Source organism: Ixodes scapularis, unplaced genomic scaffold, assembly GCF_016920785.2.
Source record: "Ixodes scapularis isolate PalLabHiFi unplaced genomic scaffold, ASM1692078v2 PGA_scaffold1__304_contigs__length_218370807, whole genome shotgun sequence".
NCBI lineage: Eukaryota > Metazoa > Arthropoda > Arachnida > Ixodida > Ixodidae > Ixodes > Ixodes scapularis.
The window spans coordinates 115,307,145-115,330,489 of NW_024609846.1; the positions used below are offsets into that span (position 1 = coordinate 115,307,145).

Genomic DNA, 23,345 nt, shown 5'->3' on the forward strand with positions numbered 1-23,345 from the left:
CGCGTCACGGCACGTATTGAGTGCGACAAAGACAAACAGCGATTGCGCTTTTTTTTTACTGTTTCTTTTAGTTTTTAATTTATAATAAACAAGTCTAACGTCAAAACTCAAGCAAAAAAGTTTTTTTTTGCATTTTTTTTTTTTTGCGTGATATAGTTCGTACGTATTTGAAACGTGTTAACGTTAAGTGCACATACGTATACCTTAACATAAATGGTCTCCATTTATGTTAAGTAGCAACGTTGAGCAAATCCGAACTGTTTTTTTTTTTTTTTTTTAACTACGTTTTTCTTTTTAGGCGAAAGCAAGCATACTAGTGTAGTGGAAAGTGTTCATTCGGGACATCGATATCTGGGGTAAAATTTGATGATCTTCAGTACTGCCACTGTAAAGTGAAAACAACAACAACAACAAAAACAACAACAACAACAACGGCGATGTCGAGTTTGCGCTAACCGTGGCGCGCAGTGTGCAGTAACATTCTGCAACAGATGATGTAATTAGGACGGGACGTTTTCAAGCGTTCTTTATATCGAAATTTAAAGAATTTTTGCTTCGAGAGTTTTCGATAGATCGTTCCGATGCCCCCCGAACGAAGCACGCGCAAAGGCAGCGGCGGAGTATCGGGTATCGTTATCGGAGTCATCATAACGATACCCATTAAAACTCTGTAGCGTTTTAAAGAAATAACGGTCAGAAATCGGGTTTTTTAGTTTCCAGATATCCGGGACTGCCCGAAAAAGGTAGGAAGGATTCATTCACGCAAGAACTTTAAGAAAAAAAATAATGATAATAATAAAATTAATAAAACTAAATTTTTTTTGCTTCGTTTTTTTTCTTTCAATATTAATACATTCCTTTTCTTTAGCTTTGCCTTTCTAAAATTTGTCGATAATAATTTTCTTCTCGTTGGGATAGTCACCTTCTTCGGTAGCTAAATTATCATAACAAAAATACAATTCTGGAGAATTACACAAATCATGAGAGGGGAAGGGGTTATATATAGGGTGAAAACAAGTTTTACGCAAAAAATATGAAACTACGTATGAGAAAATAGGTGACGAAGCTTTACTGTCCCCCTAGACCAGGGGTCTCCAAACCCTAACTCGTGGGCCAGACTCGGGCCGGAGATGCCCGCGACCCACTGCTACAAAAAAAAAAAAAAAAAAAAAAAAAAAAAAAAGGCGACGCTGCGACGCTTTTAGAAGCGCAAGCGAAGATATAATAAATAGTGAAAGAAAATCTGCATCAAAATGCGGGTTCTCTCGCCGTGGTATTTGTTGTACATTGTCATCACCAGCATTACTATTCGTAGTTCCCTGTTTCATGTCTGTTTAACTATGACCTGTGTCATAGCACTTGTATATTGTGGTCATCAGATCTAGCATTTTCATTAGTCTTCTGCCCTGTGTTGATATGCCAAAGTTCATGAACTTTGATTTGTGCCTGGTGAGTTCTCTGGGTCACAATTTTTTTATAACTTCATAATTAACAACATATTGCACCCTACATTTTTAGAGCGCAGATATTAGGCGCCCGTTTCCGTGTTTAGCGGCGTCGGCATAACCGCACGCGTTGCATTATGGGACATCACAAACCCAATACAACACTGCGCATTCAGTTTCCCCGCTAAATTTAGCGGCAAGACTGATGTCACATTACCTCAACACCAATTCAGTTTCCCCGCTAAATTTAGCAGGGAAACCGACATTAAGCATAAGTCACGTGACGTCAATTTTCCCGCTAAATCTAGCGGGGAAACTAAATTTGTTCATAGGCGACGTGACACGAAGTCATGTGACGCCCTTTTCCCCGCTAAATGTAGCGGGGAAACGAGTTGGTGTTGAGGTCTTGTGGCGTCAATTTTCCAGCTAAATTTTGCGGGAAAACTGAGACGTCATACGCCACGGCTTCACGAGATGCGGCTTCACAAAATCCGGAGCAGCTAGCCAGAAACGTGGCACGTTGAAACAAACATCGCGCACGTTGCATTATGGGGCTCTCACCGCACACTCCTCACACTCTCTGGATCACCCTCAAATAAAAATATATATTCCTTTCTATATATTCCTTTCTCAAATTTTCTACCACGGTATATCACAAAATCAACATACCTCAAGAGCTGCGCTCTAATTTCGCATTACAGAGAAGCGTAAACGTCTGTAATTTTTGTTTTGTTTTGCTCTATATTTTTTTTTTGTATTGAAACGCTTATTTAGGCTCATTTGCTTAGTAATTCATTTATGTAATCTTTTTTTTTTTTTGTTTTTTTGTTTTCGAGATTTTGGAGATTCCTTTCCTAGACCGTTAACTGGCACAAAAAAATTTAATAATAATAATAGTAATAATAATAATAATAATGTCGGAGAATAACTGAGATGTAAATAGTGTATACAAAACCGTATCTCTACATATTTAAATAAGGACGCTTCCAAACATTGCACCTTATTTGCAATGCATTATAAGCGCTCTATTGTCAGTCTTCATAAACATATTTCTACGCTTTACCGATCCATTCCTTCTAATTTTTGTTCTCTGCTTACAAAATATGCGCTTAAATATAGACCCATCGGAGGAGTGCATTGCACTCCTCCGATGGGCATTGCACAGAATTCACACCAAACAAACGAATTTTAATTATGCAAAACAAAACTTGGGCAATGTTGGCAGCACCTATTGGACGTAATGATCCTGCACGCACATTGAATAGGTGCGCTGAGCCGTAACCGAAAAAAACAAACATCGATCCGAACGCTATTATTTTGTCCCCGACAGCGCACATGCACTCTGTACACAAGCCACACGAAATATTCTGCACTTTTATTCCGGGCGTGCGGCATCCACCACAAAGCGGACGTTGCCGATTACGATGTCATTTCAGTTTCGGTATCGAATGGTCGAAGCGTTGTCGTTGAAACCAACACCTAAACGAAACAGACAGCGGCAGCGCTCCGGCAAAACCGAATCCGACGGAGGAGTCAATAATTATGCGTCGGCTAGTCGACAGAAGATCGCCGACGTTTTGTTTCTCACCGATTTAAAAGTAATCTGTACTCACCACTGTTCGCTTGGGAAGCTGAGCTTTTCGTGTGAATGATTTGAGCCATCCCAGCAGATCTCCATCTTTCAGATCTCAGCAGCACGGGAGATTCATCCTCCAGAGTTTCGGCTTCACGGCGACGATTTTTTCTCCCGTTTTCTTTCGGCGGGGAAGGGCCAACGGATCGCTGTTTGCTGCTTTACATCCTCGGCAGGTGTGGTGGTACGGCGCAAAAAATGCAACGATCGTCCCGTCGAATGGCACGGTTCTCAATTTCAAAAGTAAACAGATTTTTTCGCCGGGTACCGAGACGCAAGTTTCCGTATCGGAGTTTCTTTCGGGTACCGCCGGCCGAGAGTAAAATACCCTCGATGCCAAGTTGATCAGAAAGATTTCATGCAGTTTTTTTTTGTGACAGTTATATTTTTTTCTACTAACTGCTAAATAAAATATCAATAAGGACTTATCGTATAAAAATATTTATAATTATTTTAGTTTCGTTTTAAGAGCCGTGTTGCATTTATCCCAGAGGGGGCGCGAGTCGGTTTTGCAATGGCCGCGCACATGGATGAAGAGATGGATGATGATGTCCTGCGAGTGGAGGATGATTATTACGCTTTTTTGAACGTTTCCAAAGATGTAAGTCGCTCTCGACGGGAGAAGGATTATGTTCTCGCAATATCAGTTGATATTCTGTCGCTACTTTAATAATTGTTCTTACCCGATGGCTGGAGTTTGTGTTCGTTCTGAGGGTACCGCCTGCGGTTAGGTCGTTTTGCCGCTTCTTTTAGTGTCTGTATTTGAAGCCGTCTCAGGCGGAGGTAGCACGTTTACAACTGCCCCAGTCTCGCCAAAAATAACGTTTAAGTTTTTTTTGGAAACATCTAACGCATGTTTGCATGCAGTGACCCTCGATTCGTACTTTCCGAGCGGCATGGTTATCGATTCGCCGGTCTTTCAATGCTAAAACCACCATAACCGTTGACATTTTTGGGTTTGTCGTAACTTCCTGCATGTCCCCGGTCCTGGTTCATGATTGGAATAGTCATTGAGCGGCATCCTTCTTAGGGAGACATGAAGGAAGCCGTTTTGAAGCATTAATCGGGTTTCAACGCACATGCGCGCACACTCGCACGCCTATGAGCTGTTTCATACCAGACTGGCGTGGGAAATCCGAATTTTATTAGATGTCCCGCAGCCTATGCTACGTGAGCGGTTTTGCAGCTTACTGTCTTTGCACACGTGAACCACAGGAGGATGATGAAATAGTTCAGTTCCCAGTGTTGTTGGGATTTTTATGTGTTTGACTACTATTATTATGATTATTATTGTTACTGCCATTATTTTAGTTACCGCCGAAGTCTGTCTTAAGACGATACTGTAGATATATTAATTTTATTTTTTTTGCAGGCCAGCCCAGAGGAAATTACGAATGCTTACCGGCGGCTCAGCAAGATCTACCATCCCGACAAGCATGCGGATCCTCTCAAAAAGCGGGATGCTGAAACTCTATTCAACAAGACACGTCAAGCTTACGATGGTTTGCATTACTAATGCTTGCCAGTTTTACGAAAGTTTGTCGAGTTGATGATTGTAGTCTCTCATATTTCAAGTGAAGTGCATGATATACCTGTCATATATAACAGGATAGCACATGACTATGATCACCGCCCATAAGAATGAAGGAGAATACTTTAGTGAATTTCAAAGCCATTTTCTTCTACATTTCTTCTTTTTATAGCTTCTGGCGTCTCATCTTAGTTGCTGCGAGAGTGAAAAAAAATCTAATTTGCCTCTCAGGGAGAAAGTAAAGATAGCACTTGTAGAAGGTTTGTCTGCTGATGTGAGAGAAGAACAGTTTGTCTGCTACAAAGTGCCATTCGCAGACAAAAATGAAACACTGTAGGTCATCTGCTAAGGGGGAAAAAAGGTGGTAGTCCGCTACAAACCGAGCGCTGCGGCGAAGTGAGATTGAATGTAGGCTAAAATTGTGATAGTTTGCTATTTCATGCTGGAAACCATTGGAAACTCAAGCTTTAGTTGCAAATCTCGGGTTCTGCTTCTGCGCATAAGCTGACATTGACCTTTGGATGAGGAAGTGCTTAAGGCAAGCGTATCAGAGGCTGCAAGACCACTTGCTGTTTGTGCTTTCGTGAGACATTCTCACCAAATTTTGCCAGATTGTGAACTCACCAATGTTGCAGAAACGTCTCATTGGTTGATTGCATGCAAGCTGTGGCACCACATTCAATCAGCAGCCAAGAACACTCACTGTCACCTTGACCAAAATCTGATCCCTGATGCTCAAGTGCAAGGATTCTGTTGGTTGGATCAATCATGTCCAAGTCTTCAGATAACTTCATTCAAAGTGTACATCCTCTCTCAAGAGACATTGGTACAGATCCAAAAGGCATCATACTCCGCTTGAGGAGAAGGAGAAAAGAAGGAGGGGGAGGGAAATTAGAGAGGAGGAAAGGAGGGGGAGGGGGATTAGAGCGAGAGGAGGGGGGTTCAGGAGGAAAGTCGGGACGCTACCCCAAAAATTTGTTACAAAAAAGAAAGAAAACAAAACAAAGAGGGAAAACATGGAGATGCCACCTGTTTTGGGGATGGACGGCACCCGTCTGCTGTTGTTTCCGACTTGCCTGCTGGCTATGTGTTTGTTCGCATCTGTTTTGTTTTTTCTTTGTTATTGGCACCTTTTTTTTGTGTTCGTGAAACGAACATGCGTGACAAATTATGCATTCAGAGTCGTCGCGGCGGCACCTACTGAGGTCCCATTTTGGTTACAGCGACGGCGAGATTGAGATTTAATTTTTTCTCACGGAGCGAGCCAAGATATCGCTCTCAAAGGGTCCGTATGCTTCGAAATGTCATTCATAGAGAAAATAAAACACAAAAACACCGCAGATCGTCTTCTTACAAATTGAAAAAGGAAAAAGAAATGTGTCGTCTGCTACGAACCTAGTGCTGCAGTAAAAGCTCTCCAACTTTCTTCCTCAACTCCCTTCCCTCGCTCTCTGTGTCACTCTAATCCTCCTCTCTCTTCTTCTTTCCTCCTTTTCTTCGAGCGGAGTATGACGCCTCTTGGATCTTTACCGAGACATTTTGTACAGGTTACTGGATATGTCATGTGACTGCAGTGAAGCAATGTGGCTTGTAAACTCAAATTGCTTGTCTACTGCCACTATTGATAGCTTTCATCTATGAAGAAATTAACGCTCAGGTTACAATGAGCCAGCAGCGAGGATTGAAGTCTCGTAAGTAATTTTTATCCGCACTCACTCGAGTGCTGCACAAGTTTCAGCTCCTTCGGGATCTATGCTTTCTCTTTCCAAAAATTTTTTTCTCAAAAGAAAGAATGAAAGAAGTTCACTTCTTTTTTTTTTTTTTAATTACAGAACAAAAATGAGATTTCTGCTTACATTTTGTAGAGATTTAACTATGTTATTGTCCTCTTGATAGACTTTTTTGCTGTCAAGTCAGAAAACATGATGGTATGGACAGCTGAGGCAATTCTTGTAGCAAAACTGCAAGATTTTGTTCTTTGTATCTTTATAGATAAATGTTGTCGGGCGACTTCGTGGTCCTTCTTGTTTTTGGCTTTAAAGGGATACTACAACGAAATTTCGGTGCTTATTTCTTGGTCTAATCGTGTTCAAGGAAGCAGTATCACATCAGACACACCAATCTCTTGTTGAAAAAGACACGTAAATAAGTTTTAAAACTAATTAAATGGTTAGCAAAGAGCACCTGGTAAATGTTGCTAGCGCCGTGTTTGTAATGCTGTCTAGGAACCTTGATGGGTAATGACGATAACTGTCTCGCCTCTGGCCACCACGAGAGAAGAGATGAAAGAGGAACGCCCCTCTCCCCCAGACTCTCTTTTGTGTGTCACAGACACTGCTACTCTCCCTCTACAAGATTAAGGAAGATTAACCCGTCACTGAAAGTTTGTACCAAAGCAGCTTTGGGGTCACTTGCGGTGGCCTCATCGCTGGCATGCTTCGGCCGCTTCGGTGGCTGGAACGGCTAGGACATCCTCTCGACGTCAGCCTTGCCGCAGCTTTGCTTGTTCTGAGACAATCTACATCATGATTGGGCCGGGTGCCACATGCTCTCCGCTGGCTGCTCTCCGATCGCTTGCCAGAGTGGGCCATTTATAACGAAAATTACAGCCGTCAGGCTCAAAATACAAGCATGCAATTGTCATTTATGGATATTGTGGATCATATTCAGCCTATATCTGAGCATGACGGGTATATTTCAAATTTCGTTCAAGTGTCCCTTTAAGCTCTTTTATGTGGGCAATTGCGAGTGGGGCAAAATATAATTTCTTTCTCCAATATGTTACTGGGGTGAGTCTGGGTTCTATCACTTGCAATATGCCGCATAAAGCTCCTGTTCTAAATCCAGATGTCATAATGAACGGCATTAGGGTTTCACCTGTTGTTGTATTTTGTCTCTTTTACAGTTCTGGCAGATCCTCATAGAAGAGCCATCTACGACACCTTGGGCACAAAAGGCCTGGATACAGAAGGGTGGCAAGTAAGTGGCCATTTCTTAAAAAAAAAAAAAAAATGTTGGGCCAGCTTTTGGTTTTTATTCTTTCGACTACATATCCAGTCACGCTATTGAAGGGTAATAAAAATGGTTTTGTGGAATTGCACTTCAAAGCCAAATTTCTTGGTGAGTGCAGCACAGTTTATTGGGAGTTTTTTTATTGATAATTAAATCATTTGTTGTAACTAGCACTTGCATGAATATGTTTGTATGCAAAAATGTCCTTCCCAATACTAAAAGATTTAAAGGAAAACAGAGTGTGGGCATGGTAAGAGGTCAGGTTAATGTAAGCACTCAACTGACTCACATTTTGTTTTAGCAGAAATTACACCCACTTACACAGCTAACAGTAAACCTGGTTTCGAGCAAATTTCCTGTGAAATCGGTTTTGACAAAGTATGATTCTGTCCACAGATAAGTTATTTATTGCTTGTGAATAAGGTTCCCTGTTTTCAGAGTTTATTTTTTCGTATAATAAAGAAGGTGTTCTATTGAGTTTATTTTTTTAACAAAAATTCAGAGTTTTTTAGGGATTTTAATTTTGTTTGATTCTCAATTTTCCCAAATTCAAAGTTAAATTTTGCAGTGTTTTCTATTTTTCAAAAATAAAAATAATAATAAATAATACCGGGGTGTACATGTGTGCTAGATTGAAAAAAATGTGCTTGTATCAAATATTTTTCTTAAGCAGGATTTGGTATTGGTGTCCTTGCCATTGGCAATACTAATGTCACGCAACAAAATTTGCATGCAAGTGTTGTCTCGATAAACATCAATACCTTAAAATCTCATAAACTCTTGCGGGTTGTTGCTGCGAAGCTCGTTTTTATCCCATCCTATCCCATCACCCTACCCCACGTCTACGCGGGGTGGAGCGGTAAAGGATCAAGTAGAAACTTCAACAGCACCCCCCCCCCCCCTCCCCCCTTTCCCTTCTGTAAAATATTTATGGTTAATAACTTTCACTGTTACAAAAGCACAACCCCTCCTTCTTCTAAAGGCCCGTTCACTCTCTTGCAACTGAGTACGACCGAGAGAGACGAGACCCTTTGAAACCTCTTAAAATTTCTTAAGACGAGGGAATACACTGGCATTCTGGCGCCATCTATGCGATGACCTGGAACTGCATTTTGCAAGAGCAAAGGTTTTGCGGGATTTCCGAGGTCAAATGTCCGTAATACCTATAAGAAAGGCTTGTTTATAACGTTGACAAAAGTTTTTCGAGCCAAGAAAGAAGGGATATTGCACGAGAGAAATAGAAAATATGCTGGACCGCCAAGTTTACACTGTTGCCCAAAAGATGGCGCCAGTGTGTCCTCTCGTAAGAGGTTTTAAGGCACCCAGTTCTAAGAGGTCGCAAGAGTGTGAATAAGCGTTTAGAAGCATAAATAGCATGGTACAAAGTGGAAACCAAAAAAGTGGCTTTTGTCGTCACCCATAAGTACACTGACATGTCCTGAATGAGCCTTGACAAGATAAATGGCAGGACCCTTTTTGGTCAATGATCTCAGATTTAAAAGGAAATTGGTGTTGCATTTCCTCAGGACGAATGACAATGTGCACTGACCAAGCTTAATTGTAAAATATTGTCTGTTTTTTTTTTGTTTTTTTTTGCATTGGGAGATTGAAATTTAGAGTTTATCGGATACATCCGAATTGCAAAAAAATTTCCAGCTGGTGTTCTCCGAAGTTTTGCAGATTTATCCAAAAGCATGTAATCACACCTATTAAGCATGGTCTGGAGGATTGTTTCTAGATGAAATTATGTAGGACTTTCTTAATGCAAACTTCATTGTTCCACTTCATGCCTATGATGCCAAGCACAAACTCTAAGTGGTACTATACCCAATGTCCATACTATTCCGCTTAACCACGTTTAACAGTAACATTAACAGCAAGAAAATGCAAGCATTATGACGATCACCTTTTTTGTGAGTGAAGTCAGATAAGGCAAATCTAATTGTTAAGGTAGGTTCTTGATTTCTATGCAGTTTCTCTCAGTTTGGCTCTACCTCTACATAATGTATAAAGTACCAAGCTCGAGACAGGGCAGAAAAGAGACGAGAATGGGCAAAAGCAGTTAATTGCACTGGTTCTGCGTTGCATCCTAAAACACTTAAGCTTGCAGGAACGTTAGTGCCTACTTTCTTGTGTTTTTTTTTTTTGTAAACTTCAGAATTGGCAGGGACACTCTAGTAAACGCATTATTGTTTGCAAGGTCAACAGTCTTCTGCACTGCACTGTATTGCATCAGTGCAGACACGGGGGGTGTTCTTTAGCTGCCATTTGTGGCAGAGAAAGTCGTCCCTCAAAATCTAAAAGCTTTAGAACCCTTATGAGTGCTCTCACAATATAAAGCTTGCACAACCTTAACTTGAGCTACAATGTAAAACAACCTCTTTCGGTGAAAAGACTACTCTCCTCGCCCTGTCAGAACGGGGGAACACATAAGGCATCCTTTGTGTATGTTTGCTGGCCTTCTTTTAAAAGACGCAACAAGATCCGGGCCGTCGTGACTGTTGTTTCGTGCCGTCGGTGCTGCACCAAGTCTTTGTTGTTTTTTGCCGTCTCCGGTTGTGTCAAACATTTCGTATTGAGTTACGCTGTTTACTTGGACTGCTGAAACCTTCGTGCATTCCAGCCTGCAGCACCAGCATGGTCTGACATTCGTGAGCATGGGACACAAGTGCTTTGTTCCGAATTGTTATTCCCTTTATTCAGTGCTTCGTCGGGCCCTGAGTGTTTGGTGCAATGGGCACATGCGATTCCTCTCAAGGATCGGCCGCTAACGTCTAAAGACAATGTGTGTGCAAAGCACTTTGCAGAGGATATGGCATTGAAGGCAAAGTGCTACGGTGAACTTGGGCTGAACTGTCGATCGATGCTTCAAAATGACCAGTTCTGCTGCCACACGCGGTGCCATGTATATTCCCACCATGCCCTCCGTACCTGTCGTCCGCCCTCAAGAAAAGAAAATAGGTAACAAAGCGGCAATCTCACTTGCTTCCTGCACAAAAGGAAGTAAGGAGATTATCAACGCATGGATCACGGGACATTAGCCATGGACTTTTTAGCCACCATCACAGTCAGAAACCAAGTGACACAGCTGCAAAAAGTTCAGGGGAACACATTTTTGAAACTCTGCCAAGTGCTCAGGTGAACAACTCTACAGATGACATGGCAAGTGGTGAAGCAGTACCAGGATTTACAACGACAGCTACACAAGAAATGCCCTGCCAGTTGTGACTCATCGACAGGGATGGAGCAACAAGGACCTTCCACAACCACAGGGTACTTACTGTCTTGACCCTGCAAACATTGTCTTGCCGACTACAGCCTGGGGTCACCGCAGAGTTCCCATGAGAGATCTGCGCAACTTCAGCTTCACAAAGTTTCAGCTCTCGGCAGCTACGCCCTCGTGTTCTGCGAAGATTTTTCATTTAGAAGAAAAGACAATGGAGAAATTACAGATGATGGCATTTGCTTTTGACAAGAGAGTTGAACTTGCATTATTGCCAAACAACTGTGAGCTAAAAATCACAGGAGATTGGAGTGTTGTCAGCGAAGCACTCGAGTCATTCCACAAGGTCAATCATTGTGCCGGGAGATCTGCTCAGAGCAAATTTCTAAGTGTTCATCCTGAATGTGCCTACGTCGACAAAACTGGAGTTTGGAGACATAACCTTTGTACAATTGTTGAGCAAGAAAGGAAGCAGTGTAACTCTTGTGCCATCTTGAACAATACTCTTCGGGTTCATCAGGCTCAACTTCAGAAGCGAAGGACGGAACTGAGGCTATGTATCCTGCTGAGTCCTTCCAAAAAGATAAAGGTTGTGAAGTTGAGGAAACAGCGCATTGCGTGCTACCGATCCAAATTGCAACTTCTAAAGTCAAAACAAAAGCTGGAGGCTGAATTGATAGCATGCCAAAAAGAACTCAAGCTGTTGGGAAAGGATGGCCTGAAGGAAACTCTGGAGTGAGCCAATCTGCCTAATGCTCAACAGGTGCTCATCATGGAGTGTGTTTCTGCAGCAATACAAAGTCGAAGGAGGGAAGAAGATACACAGACAGCTGGTTGCTATTGTGTCTTCTACTTCTTATTTGTACACCAGCTGGGTACAGGCTTCTAACAGAAAATGACATTCTGTGCTTGCCTGCCTGCCGGTGAAACCGTCCATCGTTGTATCACTATGGTCTAAAATAGGGTTTCGACACCTACTTTTTTCTTGCATTGAAGAAAAAAACTGGCTTCCAAGCTCGAGTTTACCAGGCATGGAATAATCCTCTTCGACAAAATGCAACTACGGAAGAGCAAGTGTGTCAGCTCGAAAACGTTGAGCTACGTGGGCCTCGTTGACAATGGCAAAGACGAGCAGAAGAGCACCTAATTAGCAGACCATGGATTGGTGTTCATGTTGTGCCTTTTTGGAAAGAACTATGCACAACCAATTGGCGTGTTTGTGTCGACACACACGGATCGGGCAGTCTGTGCAACAGACTGCCCGATCTATGCCAGAGCATGGTGGGCCGGAGGCACACGAGCCGGCCTCCACCGGCTTTAGGCTTACGGCGCCATCTGGTTGTAAATCTGTGAAGCGCAGCAAGTAATGGGGCAATATCGTGTTGCGTCGGAGAGCGGACTATTAACACCTAAAGAGATATGTCTTACATTGTGACTTGAGCAACCATTTACACCCCAAATTTATTCAAAATTATTTATTAATATTATTTGGGTGCTTGTTTTGTATTTTGCGACAATAGCATGTTCAACCGACGAAGTTCTGTGTCAAATGACAACCTTTTTTGTTTAGTGTGCACAACTCGTGGAGCCTGTAACCAAATCCTTAGGATCATTGAGGTGTTTCACATATGCTTGCTCCTAGTTTCTTCAGATTAGTCGGAGACGTTTGATGTTGTACCTCTGAGCCAGATAGACAATGCTGCACTTAATGACTTGCAGCCAGAGGTCGGCATTTTAGGTCGCCCTCACTCACCCTCACCCTCACAGCCACACTTACCTAAGCTCCTCACTCACCCTCACCCTCACAGCTACACTCACCTTCAGCCCCTCACTCACCCTCACCCTCACAGTCACACTCACCTTCAGCCCTTCACTCACCCTCACTGAACCTCACGGCCCTCACGCACTCACCGCCCTCACGGCCCTCACGGCCCTCACCGCCCTCACGGCCCTCACGCCCCTCACTCACTCATGGCCCTCACGCCACTCACCGCCCTCACGGCCCTCACGGCCCTCACCGCCCTCACCGCCCTCACCGCCCTCACCGCCCTCACGGCCCTCACCGCCCTCACGGCCCTCACGGCCCTCACGCACTCATAGCCCTCACGCCACTCACCGCCCTCACCGCCCTCACCGCCCTCACCGCCCTCACGGCCCTCACGCCACTCACCGCCCTCACGCCACTCACCGCCCTCACGCCACTCACCGCCCTCACGCGCCTCACCGCCCTTGCGGCCCTCACACCCCTCACGCCCCTCACGCACTGATGGCCCTCACGCCACTCAGGCCGGCTTCAGATGGGGCAATTTCGCCCAGAAACTTTACGTCGCAACACCAGCAACACGGGCCGCCCACGATCACACGCAGCAACGAATTGCTGCAATTTGCCATCGTCATCATAAAATTTTATTTTTCTTGCACTATTTAGACACAATTACGCGTTATAAACGTGTTTTTATGCATTTAAATCTCGTTAAGAATACCAATGCACCTTTCTGAAACAGTTTATTTCCAAAAAAAACGATCGATTTCAAACCAGAACCAAGTCTTTCGGTGTCATCATCACCGGCACGAGGTATCACGTGAAAATTTTCCGTCCCTGATTGGATGCAGCCGCTTCAAACGCATTCGAATTGCTCCGAGTTGCATGGCCCTCACGGCCCTCACCACCCTCACGGCCCTCACGGCCCTCACCGCCCTCACGGCCCTCACCGCCCTCACCGCCCTCACGGCCCTCACCGCCCTCACGGCCCTCACCACCCTCACGGCCCTCACCGCCCTCACCGCCCTCACGGCCCTCACAGCCCTCACGGCCCTCACCGCCCTCACAGCCCTCACGGCCCTCACGGCCCTCACTCACCCTCACACTCATGAATTTTCCTGGTTCAGAAACTCACTCACCCTCACCGCACCTGTGATGATGAGGGTGAGTGAGGGTGAGTGAGGGCCCTCATGAGTGAGGTTTGCCGAGGTATGCTTGCATCACCTTTCGAATTAATGCTACTATTTGCATGTGCATGGAGATACAAGTAATGATTGAGAATGAATTTCTGGAAGCAACTTTGGGAGAGATGCTAGGGTGAAAACAACATGTAGACATTTGATTCACGAATCCTGCACATCATCAGCCTTACATTCACTACCAGTTTTCTCAGATTTGCTTTTTTTCAAGAAGTACGGACCGCATGAAATGTCGTTCTCTCGTATTAATTTTTGAATGAAATTCATCCTTTGGCACTGGGTATGGCAATGGCAGTATTCCATTGAAACAGACCTTCAAGAACCAAATGAAAATGGAAATTTGGTTGAATTGCTTCATTGCTTAATTTAAAACTAAAACAACACAAACCAAGGAAGTGATTTCTCTATTGGGGAGGGGGGAAATCAGATAAATGCTAACTCAATTTCTTCTAGAAATCATGCGGCATAAAATCGTGTTATACTAGAAAGCAAGGGCCGATTACTCATGTCAAAACTGCAGCTTGGGCGAGTTATTAGCAACTTTACAGTGCACAGTTACCCTGTAGATGTAGGCTTTTTCTTTTTTAAGCTGTGACCACACAGCTTAGTTGTTTTGAAATGAGGGTTCTCGTAATTTAGGCTCTTAACATTGTAAGTGCCCAAGCTGATGCGTTACGCAAACCGATGCATTGTGACAGGTGGTTCAAAGGACCAAGACTCCCCAGGAGATCAGGGAGGAGTATGAGCGACTCGCGAGAGAGCAAGAGGAGAGGCGAATGCAGCAGCGTACAAACCCCAAGGTGAGTTCCAGGCTCCATCGTTGTCGCACTATGTCTTCTTTGAATAAAAAAGATTGCCTTTGTGCACAGGGGACCATCAGTGTTGGCATCGACGCCAGTGACATCTTCGAGGCCTACTATGATGAGGACGACACCAGGGGGTAAGAGAGGCGCCGTTATTGTAGGACATTCTATGGCTTTCCGGACTGGAGTTTCTCATAGTCACCCCAAGGGTATTTCAAGCTACCGATTCTCTCAATTGTTCATGCCTCTAGGTAAAGTGTTTCCCAAGCTAATTCACAATTTAAGCAATCTAGGCGAGTTGCTCCTAGTCTATATGGTGGGGCCTTGTTGATACACTTTTCAGAGGACTGCGGTAAAAGAAAAGTATGACCCGGGTAAACATAACTGAGAATTCTCTTGGGGGGCTATACATGAGGTGAGAAGCCATTCTCGCCCAAAAATTCATTTTGTGTTGTAGAGTTTCACAGCCTTAGATAACTGTAGCATGTTAATTCAAATGAAAGTTGATCTCTTTCTTTAGCATTGCTCTGTAAAGTTATGGGTTGGTCTATGATAGTGTGTAAAGAAAGTTGACTTATAAGGCTAAGAAAATTTCTGGTCCCATCGAGCTAACATGGATTCTCCTTTATGCTGGTTGCTGCTTGTAGCTCACTAGTGCGAAGGAATGAAGTGGACGTATTCGTCAATGCTGTAGTAAAGCTTGACGTGAGCAGTGCTGTTTGAATACCTTGCATGATCATGTGCTTGACACAATGATCATGCAATCTTTTCAGGATTAGGCTGTCTTTTGCCACAGAAGCTGCCATCCCACCGTTTTGCAAAGGGTTTTCTCACGTTTTCTAGTTTATTGCTTGCGATGGCAGCTGCTAGTGCGGTCGACAAATTAGCTTTAGCTAGGGTGACTAGGGATGCTGGCAAATAAATGTTTATACAAACTTCACATTAAAAATATAGATATCTTTGTTTCCGCAGCTTCGTAATTGCCATTCTGAAGTAGAACTAGCGGAACCAAGAAACCGAGCACAACGGAAGCATGCGCTTCTGTTGTGCTTGAGTTTTTGCAGAAGCTTGGACCTTTTTTCAGCCTAGTCCAAGGTCATTTCTGCGCGAAAAAGATGCAGAGAGGCAAAGAGGAAAATAAAAGGGAGAATGATTCACATGAATTACAAGGAGAATGATCTGAGCCAGTTGGTATTTATTTCGAGTGGAATCAGCTAAACACAGGAAGAAAGGAAGGAGATGAGAGAAGACAACCGAAGGCTAGAAACAGGTGAAAAAGGGCAGTCACGGCCGGGTGGTTCGTCATGTTGCATCGGCCGTGTTATATGGCAGTTTTTGAATGCAGCAAATGGGCAGCAAATGAAACTTGCAGGGGATCGTTACGCATATCTCTATAGGTGTTCCATGGGACAGGCATTTGTGAGAGTAACAGCCGCAAAGAAGCATAAACCGAGAATTGGCCAGCGAGGTTTTACTCCATGTTATTGTTATTAAGGATTAAGCTTCTGAACTGTTTTGTTGCGAGCACATCTGAAGGGCTCTTCTCAAGGTCGTCAAGTGTTCCTCGAGATTAAAAAGTTTGGAAACCACTTCTGTATCCCGTGCAGCCCTTCAGACTTACTATACTATGACTGCAAACCTTCTCCTATATGCTAGTTTGAAAATAACATGAGATATTGAAATATTGTGTGTATTTCTTTGTTCAAGTAAGACAGCCATTTTGGCTGAAAAATTTCCACCTTGTAATTTATTTGCATGTGTCTGTGTGAATATTTCATATTTTTTTAAGATGTTTGGTTCGGCGTTATTCATTCAGTGAACCATAGTTCTTTCTCTTGGGAACAGGAGAGGAAAAGAATGTTTGTACATGAACATTTTGATGATGATAACAATGTCTTATCCGCTACACCTTGTTATACTTAGTTTATTCCTGTCCCACCTGTTTGCATTTTGCTTCTACATATATCCCTGTATTTCACTTTGAAAGAAACTGCGCAATCTATAATGATTTAGATAATTTGAACATTTCGTTTTGACGCACTAAAATATGGGATTAACCTTTTGCCTACCGCAAAAATTAAAAAAAAAAAGGTTTGGAAATTACCAAATTTTTTTATGTGCCCTATAAATTTAATATGCAATTCAAAGGCCAAAAACAAATGCCAAAATATTTATTATATGAGCAATCTTTGAACACACGACAAAAGAAAAAAGAACTAGAGTACCGCTTCACTGCATTACTGCAGACAGTTCTCATCACCTTGCACATGGACGTTCAGGCCGGGCGTAGCAGTACTGCAGACAGTCCACCTCACATTGCACGCAAAGTGAACGCAAAACGTGGAGGCGCTGGAGGGAGATTTTCTACATTGGTTCTAGTCCATGCCGACACGATGTCCTCATGGAAATCGGAGTCGTCTGAGCTCAAATTCAATAACTCAGTTGCATTCCTCTCGCTGTTCGCAGAAAGATTCATTTCCTCGTCTTCTGAATCTGAAGAGACGTCACAATATCTTCGTTTTCCTCCCAATTTTGAGGCAAGATCGTCACTACGAACACAGCGACCAGAAGTCGACGTCGCCATTTTTAAATCTCCTGTCGCCTGCGTTGGAACAATTTTCTGCCAAATTCAAAAATTTACCAGGTTCTTATTTTCCGTGAAGCGCCATCTATCCACGGCAAAGCTCACTAGAAACACATGGACTAGCCCAGTTCGTTCATGGTAGGGTATTGGAGCCCGAATCAACGTGAACGAGCCCAGATCGTTCATGGTAGGGAAAGGGTTAATGCAGAGAATTTAGATGAAAGCGTGTAAACTTGGTAACATGCTGCCTCTATGGACTGCTTCCAAAAATCAAAATGCAGCCACCCGAGCATATGGAACCTATACTTTTGCTTTTGATTAGTCATATCCTTAGAAATTGCACATCTTCAGGTTCTGGAGTGACATGACTCTTCTGCCCAGTCAGCCATCATGCTAGAATTTAGAGCCACACTTTTTTCAACTCACGTTTTCAAATGTAATGAGGTTTAGAAAAGGTAGTGTCGAAAATCCTTTTCGTCGTAGAGGTAGATCGTTCACTATTTCTTGTATTTTTGTTAGGTTTTTTCCACAAATGGAGATCAACAGCATGACCTTCAGCCAGTCAATCGAAGCACCACTGAGCCTTAACGACACTGTGACGCTAAGTGGAAACCTGTCTACGCAAAATGGAAACGGCAGCGGAAGCGTTACCTGTTCTTTGCGGCACCTCATCTCTGGAACGGCCTGGTCAGAGGTGAGGCTGACAACCCAGCTGCTTGGCTTAAAAGAGCAATGAAACAAAGTATTTTCTGGAAAAAAAATTATTGCTTCATTTGGCGGCATGTTGAAGTGGGCATTCAATGTGCTGCCACATTCTTTCCAGAATTTTAAATTGAAGTGCCTTTGACATTCCTTGAACATAAAGGACACCATGAAATGGTATTTTTTACTACAGGGCTGTGTATTCTCTGAAGAACACAAAGTTAAACAAAAACCAGAGGAGCATCTGAGAGGATGCACCATTTGAAACCCTGGGAATTACCGATGTTGTTTCTTACCCTCCAACTATGCATTCAAGTATTATTTAGATCAAGTTACTTTCAGTGTTTTGGGGGTCAGCAATATTATATAATTTATGGGTTTTTTTTTTGTTTGTTTGCTTTTTTTTACTGAAGATGGTGCCTCAGACGGTATGGTACTTTTCAAATATTCAGAGTTCTGCATTTTCGTCTGTCACACTAGGCTGAGGAAAATATGGGGAAATAGCCGTGACCAGCCGATTCTCGGCCAGCAATTTTGTTTTTGGCAAAATGTTAATTTTGGTTTACATGTATTTTTGTTTTGAAAATTGGTTGCATTTTGTAAAAATCGGGGAATGTAGACATGCCTTGTCAGGACCCTTCCAAGTGTTTGTTTCAAAATTCAGCACACTCATACTTAGTGTAAGCCATCAAAACTGCAACAGATCTATGCCGAGTTTCTGAGAAATGGAAGACACAACATAGCTGTTCCCTTCAGCTTGGTGGTTACATCAAACAGTCACATCACATAGCCTTGTGTAGGGTATCACTGGTACCACCGTTTCATTTACTGTATTAAATTTTCTTGTGAGGCAAGGCAGCATATATTTGATTGAAAACCTGTGCAGCATTGCAATACCTCTTCTGCATGCAAAAATAATTTCTGAAATTCACTTCAGTGTCTTTTTGACGAAAAACTAGGCACAGTTCTTGGGAAACCTCTCTGCAAGCGTTTCTAGTTTTTCAAGTTACATAAGGGCTGAAAGCGAGGCTTCACACACAGCTTGACTGATAGATCCTGCAAACTGCGATTAACATCTGTTTATACTTCAGAATGTGGGAGATTTTTTTTTTTTTTGGTGCTGTGACAGAGTTAATATGTTTAAGTCAGAATTAAAATACCGAGCATGCACCCACATCACGATAAGCACCCATTTGCTACTTTTGGAATATCTGAAAACTAAGCAAAGGACATATCAAACACCCACCCCAGACTTCTGAGCCTACCAAGGTAAGCAAAAGGCTCTTCTTGCCAGTCACTTCTCCAAGCTCGCTGGCATAGTGCAGTGAAGTTTGACAAATACAGATCTATGCTAAGGCAGGAAGCCCACCCTAACTTGTGCCCCTAGTCCATTTTTTCTGTCAGACCTAACAGGCAACCATCCCTCAATTTTTCAGCAGTATATCTTTTAAATTTTGGGTGAGCACTTGCTCAACATTTTACGGCAATATACTCCACATAACATGGATGAGCTGTGGGAACACGGAGCGATAGCTTCAAAAAGTGATCCACCTATCATGTCCCTGTGTTTCCGAAGTTACTCCCTGTTTTCATTTCGATTTGGGGAAATGTATGTTTCGTACTTGTCTGCAATACCAAGAGGCTAAGGTCTAAGGCAATGACAAAATGGAGTTTATTTATTTGTACCATGTGGGGAATAGAAGAATCATTTTGAAGTATTGAAGCATACAAACAGCATACTTTGTTTCAGCTATTTTGAATTTAACCTATTTAATAAAAATGTGTTACTTGAAAAGAAACAGTGCTGAAAATTGGTGGCCGAGTGGGCTAGCACACACCAGCTTGGAGCATGTGGAGCGAAAGCTTGCACTGCAGAACCCAGGGAATCCTGGGTTTAATCTCCACCCTTGTCCATTTCGATCTGGATCAGCATCGTACCGGCGTGCGGTCGTGTATCACTGCTGCGTGGTGCACGTTAAAGATCCCAGGCTAACGGTCATACTGCACTGAACAAAATTTCTCATCTACAGCGTAAACTGGTATCGCCGCACCTCGAAGGTAGATTTACAAACATCAAGTTTGGTTTCTTTTTCGGTTTCCTTTTGGTAACCTAATTATTAGGCATGGGTGAATAGAGGATTTCGGGTCCAAATCGAATTCTAAGCGAATTGTGATTTTGGCCGCATAACTTAGAATCAAATAGTTTGAATAGTACAAACAAAAAATACAATAAGATATGTTTAAACTATAGCTTTATATTTGCCCTATTTGGTATTAGAAGTACTGTAATTGTTAATGTTAGGTGTACTGAGTTCGGGAGTGCGAAATGGTCAAAATAGTCGGAAGCTTGCGCCACCTAGCCGGAAATCCAAGCCAAAGTGTTTGAAAAGGTAGAATAATTTGATATTGTCGAAAAATTTTATACTATTGTCGAATACTGAAATTTGATTCGAAGTGAATGCCGAATAGAAAAGAATTCGATGGGCTATTCGTAATAACCGAATATTTGCCCATCTCTACTAATTATTCATAGGTTGTGCCAGCAAAACGATGCAGCAGTCTCGAAGGCACCCTGGGGCTTTCGATCAGTTGTGAGCGTACTCCACCTTATCCTTGTGGCCCCAAGAGTCACTGCTCAGCATTCATTCCCATACCCTGTGAACCATGTGGGAGAAAAGGGATTAGTGTCAGCTCTTGCTCTACTATACTTTCCATCTCAGCCTTCACAGCTTCTCTCGCTGTACTTGGAGGTAGATCTCTAGTTGTGTATTTGAAATAGGAATGGAACATACATTCAGATAATTTATAGATTTCTAGACCTTATGATGCATGTAATCAATTAATAATTCTGAGAAGATAAAGTGATATACTGCCTTAGTGCCTCTACTTTGACATGCAATGAATGCCTGTCTCATCTATTAAAAACTTTAACTGCAAAGGAAAAAAATGTTCTTTTTTAAAGGGAGGCACTACCCAGAAAAAATCATTTCTGCAAAAAAGGTTGATTTTGAAAGAATGCTTTATTTACATCTGCCAACATCTAGAGAGTATTCCCAAAAAGTTTCATTAGTTTAGGCTGCATAGCTAATTTTTTATAAATTATTTTCGGTCCACCGATGCTAAAGAAAAGGTAGGGGTTGGAGCACTTTGAATGCATATTTGTCCGTTCCACTTTTCGGCATAAATTACACCTTAGGAAAACTATTGTTTTCCTATTACACAATAGAGAATGATTAGGTGGTTTTCTGGGATAGGATTTTGTAAGGAGCATGCCTGGCTGGTTAGTTTTTTTACTTTAACATTCTTTAATGCTAAAAAAACTACAATTGTTAAAAAGTGCAGACATGAAAACATTTTTTTTTTTATCTTCTTATGGAGTTTATTTATGAAAAGCAATGCAATATAGCAAACGAACTGGCTGGGTATGTGCTATGGGTATTCCTATAACTATATTACACATAAATATCACAAATTTTTATTTTATTTTATAACAATAGTTTTTTAAGCAAACACACTGACTTCCATATTGTAACATTCATAACAAGTTTCAGAATTGACATAGGACAATGAAATTTTTCGTGGAAGATTTGTTTTGTGACATGCTTGTCCCAATTAGGCTGTTTAAAAAAGCACTTTTCTTTTCTTTGCAGTTACCCTTTAAGGGTTTATAAAACAGGGCCGAGAGTTACTCCCTATAAAGAAGTCCCACTTAGATAGGACCGGAAGGAAAACTCAATCACATCTGGGACACTGATGTTGAGGTGGCGAGCGAGGTCCGAGAAAGAGCGACCGGAAAGCTTGCGTACCAGATCTCAACTGCCTTTATTCTTCTTCTTCATCAATCTTCTCTTTGTCTCCCCTAGTGGAAGTGAAACTCAATTATCTCTAATGAAAGAGAAGTGGACTTGGTCGTTACCGTGTAACCTTGGGCCACTACAGACCCATAACATTTTGATAATATTTACATTTGTATTAAAGCAGTGTTTCTTGCCCAGTTCTCGGGAGATGTTTCAATGTTAATATGCTGCTTCTCTCTTTATCTCTGTTACTCAGGAAGAAGTTACGTAGAATCTGGTTTTAGCAATCATCTCCATTCTGGGTTACATTGAATCTGGGTGACGGAATGTTGACTCTATTTGGAGGTTTTTGTACACAGGAAACCTCCAAATATAATCCAAATAGTCCTGCAACCACAAAAAATGCTTTTAGTGTAGTTGGAGTCTGACCACATGGTTTCGTATCATGACTGCCAGATGCATTGAAGTTTTGTTGCAGCCATAAATAAAGAGCTGAAGCTTCTCTTACAGCTCCATGCTTTGGTCATTTAGCACCATCACAGCTTCGTGATGGTGATAAGGACAGCTGTTTATGTGCCGAGAGACTGAGAGAGAGGAGGAGACCAGAGCGTGCGGGGACGTTAGAACGCCGAGCTCTGGTTGGAATGATTAGTGGCTAGACCTAAAGCTAGCTGCTTTTCTCTCCACTGCACTCGTCACAGTTTGAATGTAACAGCCAAACGACGGGTGCCAGTGTTTATCGTTCTAACGCGTTCGACGAGTGCAGTGGAGCCAAAGGCAGCTAGCTTTATGTCTACCCACTAATCGTTCCAACCAGAACTCGGCATTCTGTCAGTCACGCAAGCTCTCGTCTCCTCCTTTCCCTCACTTTCTCTGTGCATTCTTTAGTGCATCAAAAATTTGCAACACCTAGCGGCCTAAATACGAAGTTCCAAAAGAAAGCTGGAAAAACGTTTTGCAGGAGCCGCTAATAACTTACAGGATTTGAAGAAACAGAATGAGAGTGAGATGTTACGAACGATTTCTTAATTTGCAGTTTGAAATTGGGGCTGGAAACGGGCTCTTCGGCAGCGTCAAGGGCTTCAAGACCATCTCAAAGCGAAGGTGAGCTCTTGCCCGAGTGTTACATTCCCAGTGATGCATCTGTAATGCCCTGGTTCCACATCTGAGTGCCATTTCCTGACCGCTGTTGCATCCTTATTTTACCAACTGTTTTTCTCAAACTGATGGGCTTAATGTGTTTCCTTGGTTTCAGTTTTGTCTCAATGCAAGGCATGTGTCAGGTGACGCCGATTGGCCTGAGGCCTGGTTGCAATGCTGGTAAGTGATATTAAGCAAATTACCTATCCTTTTATTAGTTGGTAATATTTCGAGCTTTCGATAGGTCGAGCTTAGGGCTATTCTTACATCCTGGCAAGCTTTTCGGTCATGCTGCACTGGTATATTAAACATAAACAGCTGAAGGGTCAGACAGGGACACGAAGACGGGACTTGTCCACCTTAATATTTAAGTACTTGTATACCGACACTCACCAGGGGAAAAAAGCAGCTGCACCTCAGTTTTAGATTTAATGTGAAAGCATTAACTGTCCTACGGGGCGAACCGACGTCATCAGCTTTGAACCTACCCCAAACATTGGCCAAACGGTACCTA

The 23,345-nt window shown here is 42.6% G+C and overlaps 2 protein-coding genes across 3 annotated transcripts in view; one reads left to right on the forward strand and one right to left on the reverse strand.

Moving 5' to 3' along the window:
* LOC8053885 (calmodulin-binding transcription activator 2) overlaps positions 1 to 3,399 on the reverse strand; it is a 955,024-nt gene extending 951,625 nt beyond the window's left edge. Inside the window, 1 exon segment of the mRNA XM_042290892.1 lies at positions 3,059 to 3,399. Within this exon segment, the coding sequence (XP_042146826.1) occupies positions 3,059 to 3,107 (49 nt within the window). The 5' untranslated portion in view covers positions 3,108 to 3,399.
* A 177-nt stretch (positions 3,400 to 3,576) lies between these two features.
* LOC8053893 (dnaJ homolog subfamily C member 11) overlaps positions 3,577 to 23,345 on the forward strand; it is a 57,763-nt gene continuing 37,994 nt past the window's right edge. The window contains exons 1-8 of one of the 2 annotated variants that reach the window (XM_029985622.4): positions 3,583 to 3,679; positions 4,451 to 4,580; positions 7,515 to 7,588; positions 14,504 to 14,605; positions 14,675 to 14,745; positions 17,712 to 17,886; positions 22,728 to 22,795; positions 22,947 to 23,011. In XM_029985622.4, the coding sequence (XP_029841482.3) occupies positions 3,593 to 3,679; positions 4,451 to 4,580; positions 7,515 to 7,588; positions 14,504 to 14,605; positions 14,675 to 14,745; positions 17,712 to 17,886; positions 22,728 to 22,795; positions 22,947 to 23,011 (772 nt within the window). In that variant the 5' untranslated portion in view covers positions 3,583 to 3,592. Of the gene's footprint in view, positions 3,680 to 4,450; positions 4,581 to 7,514; positions 7,589 to 14,503; positions 14,746 to 17,711; positions 17,887 to 22,727; positions 22,796 to 22,946; positions 23,012 to 23,345 lie in introns of both variants that reach the window. The other variant, XM_040504946.2, reaches the window with a different exon arrangement.